Source organism: Molossus molossus, unplaced genomic scaffold (assembly GCF_014108415.1).
Source record: "Molossus molossus isolate mMolMol1 unplaced genomic scaffold, mMolMol1.p scaffold_m16_p_3, whole genome shotgun sequence".
NCBI classification, from domain to species: Eukaryota; Metazoa; Chordata; class Mammalia; order Chiroptera; family Molossidae; genus Molossus; species Molossus molossus.
In genome coordinates, this window is record NW_023425366.1 from 47,395,390 (window position 1) to 47,410,151 (window position 14,762).

Consider the following 14,762-nt stretch of genomic DNA (forward strand, 5'->3'; position numbering starts at 1 on the left):
TCAGTAGGTCCTTTAAAAAAAAAGGTTTTTTTTGTTGCTCAGTGGTCTATTTTGTGACTGTACTATAGTTACTAGATTTGTTTATCCTGTATCCTGTTGATAAGCCCATTTGCTGTTTTTTAAATTGAGTTTGAGAGGGAGGAGAGGGAGAGAGAAACACTGATTTGTTGTTCTACTTATTTATTCAGTCATTGGTTGATTCATTCATTGTGTTGGCCTGACCCATATTGAACCTGCAACCTTGGTGCATCGGGATGACTCTAACCAACTGAGCTACCTGGCCAGGGCTCCATTTGCTTTTGATGTTATACTTAAATAAAAACTTGAAGGTTTTTTTCTTTCTTTATTTTTGTTTTAAACAGAGGAAAAGCGTCCTTTTGACTTCGATTTTTTTGCTCATTTGCTTCAGAAAGTTCTTGCTGAAGAAGAGAAAAGAAAACAAAAATCCATTAAAAATCAGAGTTTAAAGGAGAAGAAATCCTCTAAACCACGGAAAAATGTAAAAGGTATTTATTTTAAAAGAAAGTTTTATTTTATTTAATAGACTTGCAGTATTGTCCCTCAAGTCTTCAAGTGTTCACATGTAGTTCAGGTAGTTGAGATCATCAGGGCATTCCAGTTACCTGGCCCAAAACAGCAGCTCTCTTTTAAATTTTCTAATTCTCATGGCTGGGCTATTTGACATCATTCTTGCATCTAGAATATAGTCATAGGTAAATAAAGAATATCAGAATTTTGGAGTGTCATGTTTGGTTACTTATGATTTTCCTCTGTAAGACAAATCTGGTACAAAATTCTAACATAAAAAAAAAATCTCGAATACTTTGGACTTGTGACTAAATTATATAGTTTGAGTGTAACTTATTTTTGAGGGTTAATGTTGACTTGTACCAGGCAGAAAATTGTTTATGTGTAGGTTTTTAAAAATTTTAGTCTTATATTTTCTTAACTATTTAAATTCTGATCTATGAGGATAATGGTTAGCTATAATCACATAATATAAAGAGTGTTGGAGTTACAGGGAACTTTATGTTAGCTAGTCTACATCCCAGCCCCTTTCTCTTTGTCTTTTTTTTCTTAATTTTTTTTTATCCTCACCCGAGGACATTTTTCCATTTTTTGTTCAGATAGAGTGGGAAGGAGAGAGAGAGAGAGAGAGAGAAACATCGATGTGAAAGGGACACATCGAGTGGTTGCCACCCACACGATCCAACCAGGGCCAGGGACAAACTGCAACTGAGGTACAGTGCCCCTAGTGGGAACCGAACCCAGGTGTCTCTGGATCACAGGCTGACGCTCCAACTGCTGAGCCAAACCGGCCAGGGCCCTTTCTCTTTGTTTTAATCACCTGGAAATAATCCTACAGATCCCAACTCACTTTTTTCTAAGGTCTCACAGTGTTAGTAGTGGCAGAAGTAGGACTCAAATCTAAGACTGGGAGAAGCCTAGTTCCCAAGACTACCCTACCTTTGATTATTTGCTGGGAGAACTCATAGGAGTTAGTGTGTAGTTGTACTAACAGCTGAGATTTTTTACAGTAACAGGATACAGAGCAAAGTTAGAAAAGGTAAAAGGCACGTGGGACTTTTTTGATTTTTTAAAAAGTTGATTTATAATTTGCATACAATGCAATTTGTAGTTTGAGTTTTGACAAAGAAGTGTCTAGGGCAGCGGTTCTCAAGATGTGGGTTGCGACCCCTTTGGGAGTCGAACGACCCTTTCACAGGCTGAATTTTATTATTTTTTTTAAGATTAGATATTTTTAGAGATGTTTGATCAGCCATGGTTGTGAATAAAGTTAAATTTGCTTTTGGTTTGGATGTTGTTTCTATGTTGATCTCTATTTTTGGTTTTTAAATTATTTGATTGTTTTTATCTTAAAATTGTTTTTTTAATTAAAAATAAATATTTTTCCTTTATTGATTTTTTTTTTTTTTTTTTTATTCCTCACCAGAGGACATTTTTCCATTTTTTGTTCAGATAGAGTGGGAGGGAGAGAGAGGAAGAGAGAGATAGAGAGAAACATCGACGTGAAAGGGACACATCGAGTGGCTGCCTCCCACATGACCCAACCAGGGCCAGGGACAAACTGCAACTGAGGTAACGTGCCCTTAGCGGGAACTGAACCCAGGTCTCTCTGGAACGCAGGCCGATGCTCTAACCACTGACCAAACTATTGATTTTAGAGAGAGAGGAAATGAGAGGGACAGAGAGATAGAAACATCGATGAGAGAGAACATTGATTGGCCACCTCCTGCATGCCCCCCACTGGGGATAGGGCCCATAACCTGGGCATGTGTCCTGACCAGGAATTGAACTGGCAACCTCTTGGTGCATGGGTCATTGCTCAACCACTGAGCCACACCGGCCGGGCTGTTTTGTGTTTTGTTTTTTTAAATCCCCACCTGAGGATTTGTGTTTTTAAATTAAATCTAATTTTCTAATTGATTTTAGATAGAGAGGAAGGGAAAGAGAAAGAGAAACATCGATGTGAGAGAGACATTGATCGAGTTGCCTCTCATATAGGACCAGACCTGGGATGGAACCACAACCTAGGTTTGTACCCTGACTGGGAATAGAACCTGCATCTTTTTTTTTTTTTTTAATTTTTTTTTTTTATCCTCACCCGAGGATATTTTTCCATTTTTTGTACAGATAGAGTGGGAGGGAGAGAGAGAGAGAGAGAAACATCGATGTGAAGGGACACATCGAGTGGCTGCCACCCGCACGACCAACCAGGGCCGGGGACAAACTGCAACCGAAGTACGTACCCCCAGTGGGAACCGAACCCGGGTCTCTCCAGACCGCAGGCCGACGCTCTAACCGCTGAGCCAAACTGGCCAGGGCGAACCTGCATCTTTTTGATGTATGGACAATGCTCCAACCAGTTGAGCCACCTGGACAGGATTGTTTTTATTTTTTGATGCAGTTGACTATTAATACGCTTTCAAAGAAAAGGCACTAGAAATTGTTTAAAATATATTTTAAAAGATTATTCATTGAAAAGTAATCCAGGAAATCAAATCTCTCTCCTACCCTGCCAATCATATTCTTCAGATATCCTAGGGATAACTATTACTAAACTCTTTTCTATGTATGTGTGTGTGTCTTAAAGTATATATAATTGTTTTTTTTTAAATATGTTTTTATTGATTTTTTAGAGAGAGAGGAAGGGAGAGGGAGAAACACTGACGAGAAACATCCATTGGCTGCCTCCTGAATGCCTGCTGTTGGGGATGGAGCCTGCATCCCAGGCACATGCCCTGACTGAGAATTGAACCAGTGACCTCTTGGTGCATGGGACGATGATCAGTCCATTGAGTCACATTGGCAAGGCTATAATTGTTTTTGTTTAGTAAAAATGAGATCATACTATATATGTTGTTTTGCAACTTGAATTTTTTTTAATGTAACAGTAGTTTTTGAAATCTTTTACATCACTACATATGAGTCTACCTCATTATTATGGGTTTTTATAGCATTAGTCGTAGTATAACTTATTTAGTTCTCTGTTGGGTAGTTTATATTGTCTTCAAAATTTCACTCATACAAATAATATTACGGAGAACATCTTTGAGTATTTATCTTTTCTACCTTTAAGAATTTATTTGTAGGTTGTTTATGTATTTATAACCATTTCTTTTATTTTCAGTGACAAACGTTGCCACCGAAGGAGGGAATGATAATCCAGATGAGTCTGTGAGCGCTGACATTTCTGACACAGAAGAATCTCAAAAGGATGCTCAGACAGTTCAAGAAGAACTGCAAACTCTGACTTTATCAGGACAGGATTCAGAACAGATTGTATTAGAATCAGACCTAAATAGAAAGAAAAAAAAGAAACACCAAGATGAAGTTGGTAAACAAGAAGTAAAACATCTTTCAGGAAATGCCACTGTTCAGCCAGGCCCTTCTAAAGGAGAAAAACAGAAAAGTAAGTTTCTTACATATTTTAATTGCCTCTGTATTGTTTAAGGACATGTGTACAATAAATGGTGTGTAACTTAAATGACCTTCTAGATAGTAGTAATTAATAATGTTTATTAATTGGTTCTGTATTTACGTACTGTGTTAAACCCTTTTATTTTTAATTTAGTAGGAAAAGAGTTGTAAAAAAACAACCAAATGAGATTTTTCTCTAAAGTTTGTCTCTAAGATGTGTTACCTTCTATGTACTCCCATTAACAATGATAAGAAGTCACATGTATTTACTGCAAGTCCTCAAATAATGTGGTTTCAATTCAGCATCATTTTTTTTACAACTTGATGAGGTGCCTTAGGAACTTAACTCTTATTTATATCAATTAGTCTGTGGTAAAATTGGTTTTGTTATATGTCATTTTGCCTCAGTTCCAAGAATCTTGACAATATAAAGTGAAGACTTAGTTAAATGTATATTGCTTTTGTCTGTTAATAACTCATAGGTTTTCATGTTACCTTTTCAGAGTACCTCTGTGAACCCACAATAAGTTGTTTAATTTCCGTAAAAGAGCTAGTGGAATAAGTATTTCTCCTATTTTCATTTTTTAAACTTTTTTAGAATGCAGACATATTGATACATATGAGTTGCTAGGGAATGAGGGCTAAGAGTTTAGGGAAGTCTTGGTCTCTTTCCTTAAGAGTTCATGTATAGATTACTTAAAGTAGATAATCAAGTAAAGGGAGGAGAGCCCTGGCCAGTTTGGCTCAGCGGTTGGAGAGTCGGCCTGCGGTTCAGTTCCCGCTAAGGGCGCGTACCTTGGTTGCAGTTTGTCCCCGGCCCTGGTTGGTCGTGCGGGTAGCAGCCACTCGATGTGTCCCTTCACGTCGATGTTTCTCTCTCTCTCCCTCCTGCTCTCTCTGAACAAAAAATGGAAAAATGTCCTCGGGTGAGCCGAAAAAAAAAAAAGGAGGAGAAAAAAATAATAGCAGACCAGAACAGGCTTTCCGTAGAATTTAAATTTTATATGGTTCAGCTTCACCACTATTATTTTTTTATTCTTCACATGAGGATATTTTTGTGCTTATTAGCGGATACAGTGGGAGAGAGAGAGACAGAGAGAAACACTGATATGATAGAGCCACATTGACTGGTTGCCAGCCGCGTGACCCCACCACAGCTAGGGACAAACCGCCCGCAACCGAGGTACGTGCCCTCGACCAGAATCGAACCCGTGACTCATTGGTCCTTGGGCCGATGCTGAGCCAAACTGGCCAGGGCACCACTATGATTTTTTTTTTTAAATATTTTTTCTTTGTTGATTTTAGAGAAGAAGGGAGAGGGAAAGAGAGACAGAAACATCGATGAGAGAGAACATCGATTGACCTCCTCCTGCATGCCCCCCAGTGGGGATTGGGCCCACAACCTGGGCATGTACCCTCACCGGGAATCAAACTGGCAACCTCTTGGTGCATGGGTCGATGCTCAACCACTGAGCAACATCGGCCAGGCACCACTATGATTTTAATAAATGAGTTCTGGTAGGTAGCATAGTATGATTTACAGGCATTACAATAGTATCTTCTTTTGTAGCTTACTATGAAAGATATTACATGTAAAGCAGAATAGCTCAGTGATTAAGAAATTGACTTTGGAAATCAAGCAGACCTTGGTTTAAATTTCAGCTCTTTTTAAAAAAATATATTTTTATTAGGTGTTTTAGAAAGAGAGCAAGGGAGAGAGAAATAGAAACAGCGTGAGAGAGAAACATCGATCAGCTGCCTCCTGCACGCTTCCCCACTGGAGATTGAGCCTGCATCCTGGGCATGTGCCCTGACTGGGAATTGAACTGGGACCTGTCAGTCCATGGGATGACTCAATCCACTGAGCCACACCGCTGGACTAAATTCCAGTCCATTTGCTAAGTATGACCTTGGGCAGAGGTCACTTAAGATCTTTTAACTCAGATTCTTTTTTTCTGTGATGGGGTTAATATAAATACATTTTAGTAGGATTGTTTTGAATATTAAATGAGATAGATATTTATCTGATGGACTTACAGTTTCTGTCATTTAATAAGTACTGAAATGATAGCTATTACTATTATAATTATGACACTTGTGAAGGAGAAGAGCCAAATCCACTTTGTTTCCTAACTAGACATATTTAACCACTTAACATTTAAGCAAAATAAAAGGTGGAGGCTACAAACTGCCCCAGAAATTTATGCTGATCCTCACAACACAAACAGTTGTATATTGATTGATTTTTTTAATGCTCTAAAAATATGATCTATCTCTTGCATATAAGTCTTGAATGTTGACTGGATTAATGATTTATAGGAAGAGAGGTGTTATATGTAAATTCCTTTGAGCTTTAGAATATAGGTATTTTAGCTGTCAGTTTTTAGAATAACTTGCATTTTGTATTCATAGATACATGTCAGTCTTTAAGGCCTGAAAGAAGTGAAGATGAAAGCAATAAGGAACAGGACCTTTCCTGTGCACAGAACATCAGTGAAGTTGAGGATTTATCCTCCAGTGACAAAGTTATGGAAATAACTGACCCCATTCTTTCATCAAGGTATTTTATATATCTTTCCTCACTTTGTCTACATTTTCTGTCAGTTACTGAGAGACGAGTGTAAAGTCTCCAACTGTGATTGTGATTGGCCTATTTCTCTTTTCAGTTCTATTTGTTTTTCTTTATGTATTTTCAGGCTCTGTTATTAGGTACATACATATCTTGAACTGTTGTCTTTTCGTAGTAAAACTACCCTTTTATTATCTGTGTGATATCATTTTGGTATTGCCTTTTGTTCTTATGCTTGCTTTGCCACTGCAGCTTCCTTGTAATAGTGTTTACATGGGTTTATCATTTTCTTTAAAATTTTTCTCTTTATTTAATTATTTTTTTAGCAGTTTGAATATGATGTAGTCTGCTGTCAAAGTTTTTATGTCGTTGTTTTTTAAATTTTGGTAAACACATAACAGATTTCTCCTAACAAAATTTTAAGTGTAGAGTACTGTATATTAACTGTAAGCACAGTATTGTAGATCTCTATAACTTTTTCATATTGCATGACTGAAACACTATATCCATTGAACAGCAACTCCTTATTTCCTTCTTACTGTTAGCCATGGCAACCACCATTCTACTTTATGTTCCTACGAGTTTGATTACTTAGATACCTCATATAATTTGTCCCTTTGTGACTGGCTTATTTCACCTAGCATAATAGTTTTAAGGTTTATCCATGTTGTAGCATATGACAATTTTTTGTCTTTGTTTAAGGACGAATAATATTCCATTGTATGTATATATCACAGTTTCTTTTTTTTTTTTATTCCTCACCCGAGGATATTTTTCTGCTTATTATCAGATAGAGTGGAAGGGAGGGGGTGAGAGAGAGAGAGAGAGAGAGAGAGAGACAGAGAGAAACATCGATGCAACAGAGCCACATCGACTGGTTGCCTCCCACACGACCTCACCAGGGCCGGGGACGAACCGCAACCAAGGTACGTGCTCTTGACTGGAATCGAACCTGCAACTCATTGATCTGCGGACTGACGCTCAAACCGCTGAGCCAAAGTGACCAAGGCGTGGCTGCACCATTTTATGTTTCCACCAACAGTTCACAAGGATTCCAGTTTCTTCACATCCTTGCCAACAGTGTGTTTTGTTTGTTTGTTTGTTTGTTTTTTTAAATAATGGCCATCCTAACAGATGTGAGATGATATATCTTACTGTGGTTTTGATTTGCATTTCTCTGATGATTAGTGATGGTAAGCATCTTTACATATACCTATTGGCCATTTGTATATCTTCTTTGGAGACATGTCTATTTAAGTTCTGTTCCCATTTTTTAATTGGGTTATTTGTGTTTTTGCTATGAGTTGTAGGATTCCTTTTATATTTTCAATATTAAGCCCTTGTCAGATATATGTTTTGCAAATAATTTCTCCCATTTCATAGGTTGCCTTTTGACTCTGTTGATTATTTCCTTTTCTGTACAGAAGCTTTTTAATTTGATGTAGTCTCACTTGTTTATTTTTGCTTTTGTTTTCTGTGCTTTTTGGTGTCATAGCCAAGAAATCATTGCCAATACCAATATTATGAAGCTTTCCTCCCAAGTTTTCTTCTAGGAGCTTTATCATTTAAGGTGTTACCTTTAAGTGTTACCTTTAATTCTTTAATCCACTTTGAGTTGATTTTTCTGCATAAGGTGAAGGTCCAGTTTTATTTTTTTTGCATGTAGATGTCCAGCTTTCCCAGTATCATTTGTTGAAGACATCATTCTTTTCCTATTGTGTCATTTTGGCACCCTGTCAAAGATCATTTGGCCATATATACGTGGGTTTATTTCTGGGCTGTCTAGTCTGTTCCATTATTCTATATGTCTCTCTTTTGAAAAATCTGATGGACGTTATTTATTCTCATGTAGAAAAATACACATACACACATGTGCTGATTTATTCATACAGTTCAAAGTGTTAATAATTTATTTGAAGCTGAGCCATGGACCTCTGATTCCCTTTTTAAAAATTTTATTTATTGATTGATTTTTAGAGACAGAGAGAAACATTGATTTGTTGTTCTACTTATTTATGCATTTATTGGTTGCTTCTTGTATGTGCCCTGACTGGGGATTGAACCCGCAACCTTGGCCTACTGAGATGATACTCTAGCCAACTGAGCTACGTGGTCAGGGCCATGATTCTTGACTTGATAGGTTATAGACTTCTAAATTGTGACTTGAGAGATACAACTTATTTCATAAACTGCACACAAAACAATACTGATTATTTTTTCTAATTTAGACTATTTTTTTCAAAAATAGTCTAATAATGACTATTGAAATCAACTGGTTTTATAAAACAGCAAACTGGCCCTGGCCGGTTTGGCTCAGCAGTTAGAGCGTCGGCCTGCGGTACAGAGAGACCCGGGTTCGGTTCCCGCTAAGGGCACGAACCTCGGTTGCAGTTTGTCCCCGGCCCTGGTTGGTCGTGTGGGTGGCAACCACTCCATGTGTCCCTTCACATTGATGTTTCTCTCTCTCTCTCTCTTCCTCTCTCTCCCTCCCGCTCTGTCTGAACTAAAAATGCAAAAATGTCCTCGGGTGAGGATAAAAAAAAAAACAAAAAAAAAAACAACAACAAAAAAACCCAGCAAACTGATACTAAAGTTGTTATATATACAAGAGTAAGGATCATGGATAGTAAATATAATTTTGAAAAACAACTCTAGAGAGGAAATATATTAAGATTTCTAAAGCTAGAGTAATTATAGCAGTGTAATACTGGTACAGGGACAGATAATTGACTCAGAGGAGTGAATGTAGAGTCTATGAAGAGATTTAGGAATTTGATATACAGTAGAGGTGGCATTAGAAATTAGTGGGCAAAGATTGAACTATTATTCATTAGTTCGTGCTGAAATATGAAGTCTGTAATATTAAATCCTTATTTCACTCTATACACTAAATTCCTCATGGATTAAAGACTACATGTATAAAACAAATATTTAAAACTTTTAGAAGAAAACATCTTGTGACGCAAGGAGTTTTGGACACAGAGCACAAACTTTAAATAAAAGATAAAATTAATAAATTTGCAGTAAAATTAAATACTTCTGTTGACAAAAGGCTCCTTAAAGAAAGAAGAAGGCAGGCTACTGAATGGGAAGTTTTGTGTGTAACATCTAACTAAAGAACAAAGAGCTCTTTTAATTAGTTGGGGAAATCTAGAAAAAAATGAGAAGGGGGAGGGAAGTGTGGCTAAATGTGAATATGGGTGGAAACCAAGTGCTAGTTAGTACGTACATGGTTCATTGTTTATATTGTTAGTTGAAGTATTTCATAATACCGTAGTCCTCTCTTTGTAAGGCACAGCATTAACTGCAACTTACGTATATTGGAATTGTGTCCTCGGTTTACACGAGTTTTGGTTAACACTATAAGTTCATGCAGAGCAAGGACTGCCTATATAAAATTTTATGTTTGAAAAAAAATTTTTTTCCTCATCTGAAGATATGCTTATTGTTTTTAGAGGGGAAGGACGAGAGAGAGAGAGAGAGAGAGAGAGAGGAGAAAGAAGCATCTATATGAGAGAGAACATCAATTGGTTGTCCTTTGTACATGCCTCAACCTGGGATCAATCCTGCAACCTAGGTATGCATCCTGACTGGGAATCAAACCCACAACCTTTCGGGTATGGGATGAAGCTCCAACTGACTGAGCCACACCGGTCAGGGCTATTTTTTTTTAAATTCTTACCCGAGGACACTTTTCCATTGATTTTTAGATACAGTGGGAGGGAAGTAGAGAGGGGTGGGGGAGAGAGAGAGAGAGAGAGAGAGAGAAACATCTATATGAGAAAGACACATCTATTGGTTGCCTTGCATGACCCCAACCAGGGCTGGGGATCCAACTGCAACTGAGGTACGTGCTTTGACCGGAATCGAACTCTGTGGGCCAATGCTCTAACCACTGACCAAACCGGCCAGGGCCTAGTTTTGAATTTTTTTAAGAGTTTATTTGAGCCAAACTGACACATATTCTGGGGAATAAGATTTCACATGCTCTCATAAAATTTTAATGAAAGACAATTCCTAAGTATTACTATGATTTTACACCTATATTTGATTTGTGAACCTCATATAATTAGGACTTTATCTTTTGTGATTTTTTGAGCACTTTCCCAAGCTTGTTAATTTGTGGTATCTACTTTCTTTGAAGGAACAGTTCTTAATAGCATGATGCAAGAAAGATCATAGAAAAGCCAAAATATTTGTTTTAATTTTTCTATAATATGAAGTATTATCATCCATAGTATTGGTTTGTATACAGTATTTTAAAAAAAATTTTTTTTTTTAATCCTCACCCGAGGACATTTTTCCATATTTTGTTTAGATAGAGTGGGAGGGAGAGAGAGAAAAACATTGACGTGAAAGGGACACATTGAGTGGTTGCCACCCGCATGACCCAACCAGGGCTGGGGACAAACTGCAACCGAAGTACGCGCCCTTAGTGGGAACCGAACCCGGGTCTCTCTGGACCGCAGGCCAATGCTGTAACCGCTGAGCCAAACTGGCCAGGGCAGCATTTTTAAAATTAAAAAAATAATAATTAGTATAAAGTATGCATTACTAAGAATTTCTTTTCTCTCTGATGTTTTCATTTCCTTTGTAGTCAACAAGATGCCATATCAGTAGCAACTGAGACTTCAGAATCAAGCACTTCAGATTTTTGTTCATCAGAAGTTGGAATTAGAGCCTTGTGTGAGGTGAATAATGCTGAGAGTAGCTGTACAGAAGAAATAAATGTTGAATTAAAAAATATATCATTGTAAGTATTTTACATGGTAGGATTTTAAAATTTATTTTCAAATTTTTAATAATTTCTTATCATTTAAGAAATGATAATAATATTGCTTACTTTATTTATTATTGCCAAGGCAGATTCTCTGATTTTTAATGTCTTGTCACATTTGTACTCACTCGTGTTGCCTCTCTCTCTGTCTACTTTTAATATGTACTTATCTTTTTAAAAAAATATTTATTGATTGATTTTACAGGATCATTTTGTTGCTCCACTTATTTATGTATTCATTGGTTGCTTTTTGCATGTGCCCTGAACAGAGATCTACCCCATAGCCTTGGTGTATCAGGATGACGCTCTAAACATCTAGCTACCTGACAGGGCAATATGTACTTTTGTTATTGGAAGTGAAGCTGAGTATCTCTTCACATTCAAACCTATTTCTGTTTTTTAAATTTTTGAGTTATACAAATCCTTTGTCCAGTTTTTTTAAATGTATTATTGATGCTATTTTTTGTAGGCCTTCTTTATATTTTAATGAGGTAAGCCTTGTGGAATGAGTTGCAAAATATGCTCCCTTAGTTTGCAGTTTGACTCCTGATTTGGCCATATTTGGGCCATGTAAAATATTTTATATTTATGTTGTTAATTTTTTCAGTTTTTATTTCTTTTATGGCTCCTGAACTTGTAATCAAATTTTAGGTCTTATCCTACCTCAAGGTTATAAAAGAACACTTGTCCATGTTTTCTTTATGGTTTCATTTAAATCATTAATCCATTTGGAATATATTGTGAGTACAGTGCAAGGAGTGGAGCTGATTTTATTTTCCCCATTATTACTAGTTTTTCTATCATTTATTTAATTTAATATTTATTCTTAAGAATATATTATTTTGTATTTCATCTTACCCTCACTGTTTTGAAATGCTACCTTTATACTAAAATCATGTGTATTTTGGGTCATTTCAATTTTCATTTGTGTTTCATTTGTCTGTTTCCTCATCTGTCAGTACCACAGTGTTTTAATTATTGATGCTGCATACTGTGTTTTTAGCGTCTAATAGAGCAAGTTAGTTGCCTCATTGATCTTTTTCAGTTTTATTTGCTACTTTTTTATTGTGAGCAAGCTTAAAGGAGTTTATATCTGGCTCTGAGTGGATTTTAAAGAATTTTATTTAATATTTCTGAATGATAATGCAATTTAAATAATACTTTTTAAGGGAAACTGATCAAACAGAAAATGTTAAACCAATGGTGAGAGGACGACTCCAGAGACCTAAACCCAATTTATCAAGGGCTGTTGGGAAGAAATCAGTTCTCTCACAAGGTAAAACAGATGCAAAGAGCAAGAGTTTACATCCAGAAACTTCAGTTGAAAAGGTACGTAGTTAGAGACTTTCTGGAAATTAAAATTATAAAAAAATTTGGAAAATAAACACGTTTAGTTGTAATTATAATGTTTCTGATACTAAAACAAAGATACAAGAACTTACATATTACTATAAAGTGTCTTACTAGTCTCCTGCTTATGCATTTTCTTTAGAACAACTTACCATTAATATTAAATTTGTCTTACTAGGCTCCTGCTTTTTTAAATGTTTATTTAATTTTTAAAATATATATGTTTTTATTGACTTTTTAGAGAGAGGGGAAATGAGAGGGAGTGAAAGAGAGAAATATTGATGTGAGAGAAACATTGAAGTGAGAGAGAAACATCGATCGGTTGCCTCCTATACTCACCCCTAGGAGATTGAGCCTACAACCTGGGCATGTGCCCTGACCTCAAATTGAAGCAGTGACCTTGCAGCGCATGGGATGATGTTCAACCAGCTGAGCCACACTGGCCAGGCTTATGCATTTTCCTTAGAACGTAGGACAAATTTTAAACATTTCAGTAACAATAAATCTGACTTTTCATGTATGAAATTTTTATTCAAAATATATTTTAAACCAGTTATACATAAGTTTATATCTACAACCCTTTCATTTAAACACAGGTACATTCCTCTGCTTGTCCTTTATAAACTTTTTATGTATGTAAACATTTCTGTAGTCCTTAGTCATAACATAAAACTTAAAACTTTTTTCTTTGAAACCATTTCTACTTTTTGTGATTAATTGATCTTTTTAATAGTTGCATCAGATTTACTTACCAATTGACTAACCATTTCTCTAATGGTAGATGTTTAGGTTATTTCCATTTAAAAAAAAAAATCTCTTGAAATAAAAGCAAACAATTTTGTAAATAGGGCTTTTTTTAAGGATAAGACAAAGAATAAATTTCCAGAGGTGGTGACATTAATTTGGTCAAAGTAATCTTTTTTAATATTAAACAAAATTTTTTTTCTTTATTGATTTTAGAGAGAGGAACATTGATGAGAGAGAACATCAATTGGCTGCCTCCTACATGCCCCCCACTGGAGATTTGATCCACAACCTGGGCAGGTGCCCTGACCGGGAATTGAACTGGCAACCTCTGGGTGCATGGGTTGATACTCAACCACTGAGCCACACTGGCCAGGCTATTTTTAATATTTTTGTAGCTCTTCTGCATTGTCTCACAGTAAAAAACATGACTCTGTTTACATTGCTAGAAGCATCGAAAGAACGTTCCTGTTTCCTCATATTCCTGCCAGCATTATATTGTTATAAATTTTTTATTTTTGCTAAAATGCTTTTTAAAATGTTAGTCTACCTTTTTCCTCTTATGTGAAATATCTTTTCTATCATACTTTTTATAATATAGTTATATTATAATTGTATATTTTTTATTATAGAAAATTGGGGAAATATAGATTCATATAAAAATTAAAACAACCCTGCCCTAGCTGGTGGCTCAGTGGTTGGAGTGTTAACCCTTGGACCAAAGAATCATGGGTTCGATTTCAGTCAAGAGCAGGTACCTTGGTTGCAATTTGATCCCTAGCCCTGGTGCAGTCGTGCAGGAGGCAACCAATTGATGTGTGTCTTTCTCACATTGATGTTTCTCTCTCTCTCTCCCCCACCTACTCTATCTGAAAATCAATGGAAAAATATACTTGCGTGAGGATTTAAAAAAGAAAAAATTAAAACAGCCCTGGCAGGTGTGTCTCACTCAGTTGGTTGGAGCCTTTCACATATAGATGTTTTTCTCTCCTTCTTCCTTCCTCTCCCTCTAAAAATCAATAAAAACATATTCCTGGGTGAGGATTAAAATAAAAAATTAAAACAAAAACTGCTTGTAATTTCATTATTCAGATGCAGCTAACCTTTTAACATATAATTTTTCCAGCTTTTCTTTTATAAGCTTGAGTAGTAGTATTAATTCAGTTTTGTATCCTTCTTTAATACTTAACATTTTATAAATATTTTTCCATATTATTAAACATCTTTTGAAAACATGGTTTTTTAATTTAGTGACTTCATAATATTCTGTCATTAGATGTGAACTGAATTTATTTAACCATTTACTCTTTATTGAATATTTTGTCTGTTTACAGTGTTTGCTATTTTGTTTATATTCCAGTGAGCATCTTTGTACTTAAA

General features: G+C 36.0%; 1 protein-coding gene across 2 annotated transcripts in view; it reads left to right on the forward strand.

Moving 5' to 3' along the window:
- The window catches only part of BDP1 (B double prime 1, subunit of RNA polymerase III transcription initiation factor IIIB), a 99,954-nt gene that overhangs the window by 35,149 nt on the left and 50,043 nt on the right, over positions 1-14,762 (forward strand). For both annotated transcript variants that reach the window (XM_036278698.1, XM_036278697.1), the window contains exons 9-13: positions 363-506; positions 3,653-3,934; positions 6,355-6,502; positions 11,109-11,264; positions 12,458-12,617. In XM_036278698.1, coding sequence (XP_036134591.1) covers positions 363-506; positions 3,653-3,934; positions 6,355-6,502; positions 11,109-11,264; positions 12,458-12,617 — 890 coding nt within the window. The remainder of the gene's footprint in view (positions 1-362; positions 507-3,652; positions 3,935-6,354; positions 6,503-11,108; positions 11,265-12,457; positions 12,618-14,762) is intronic.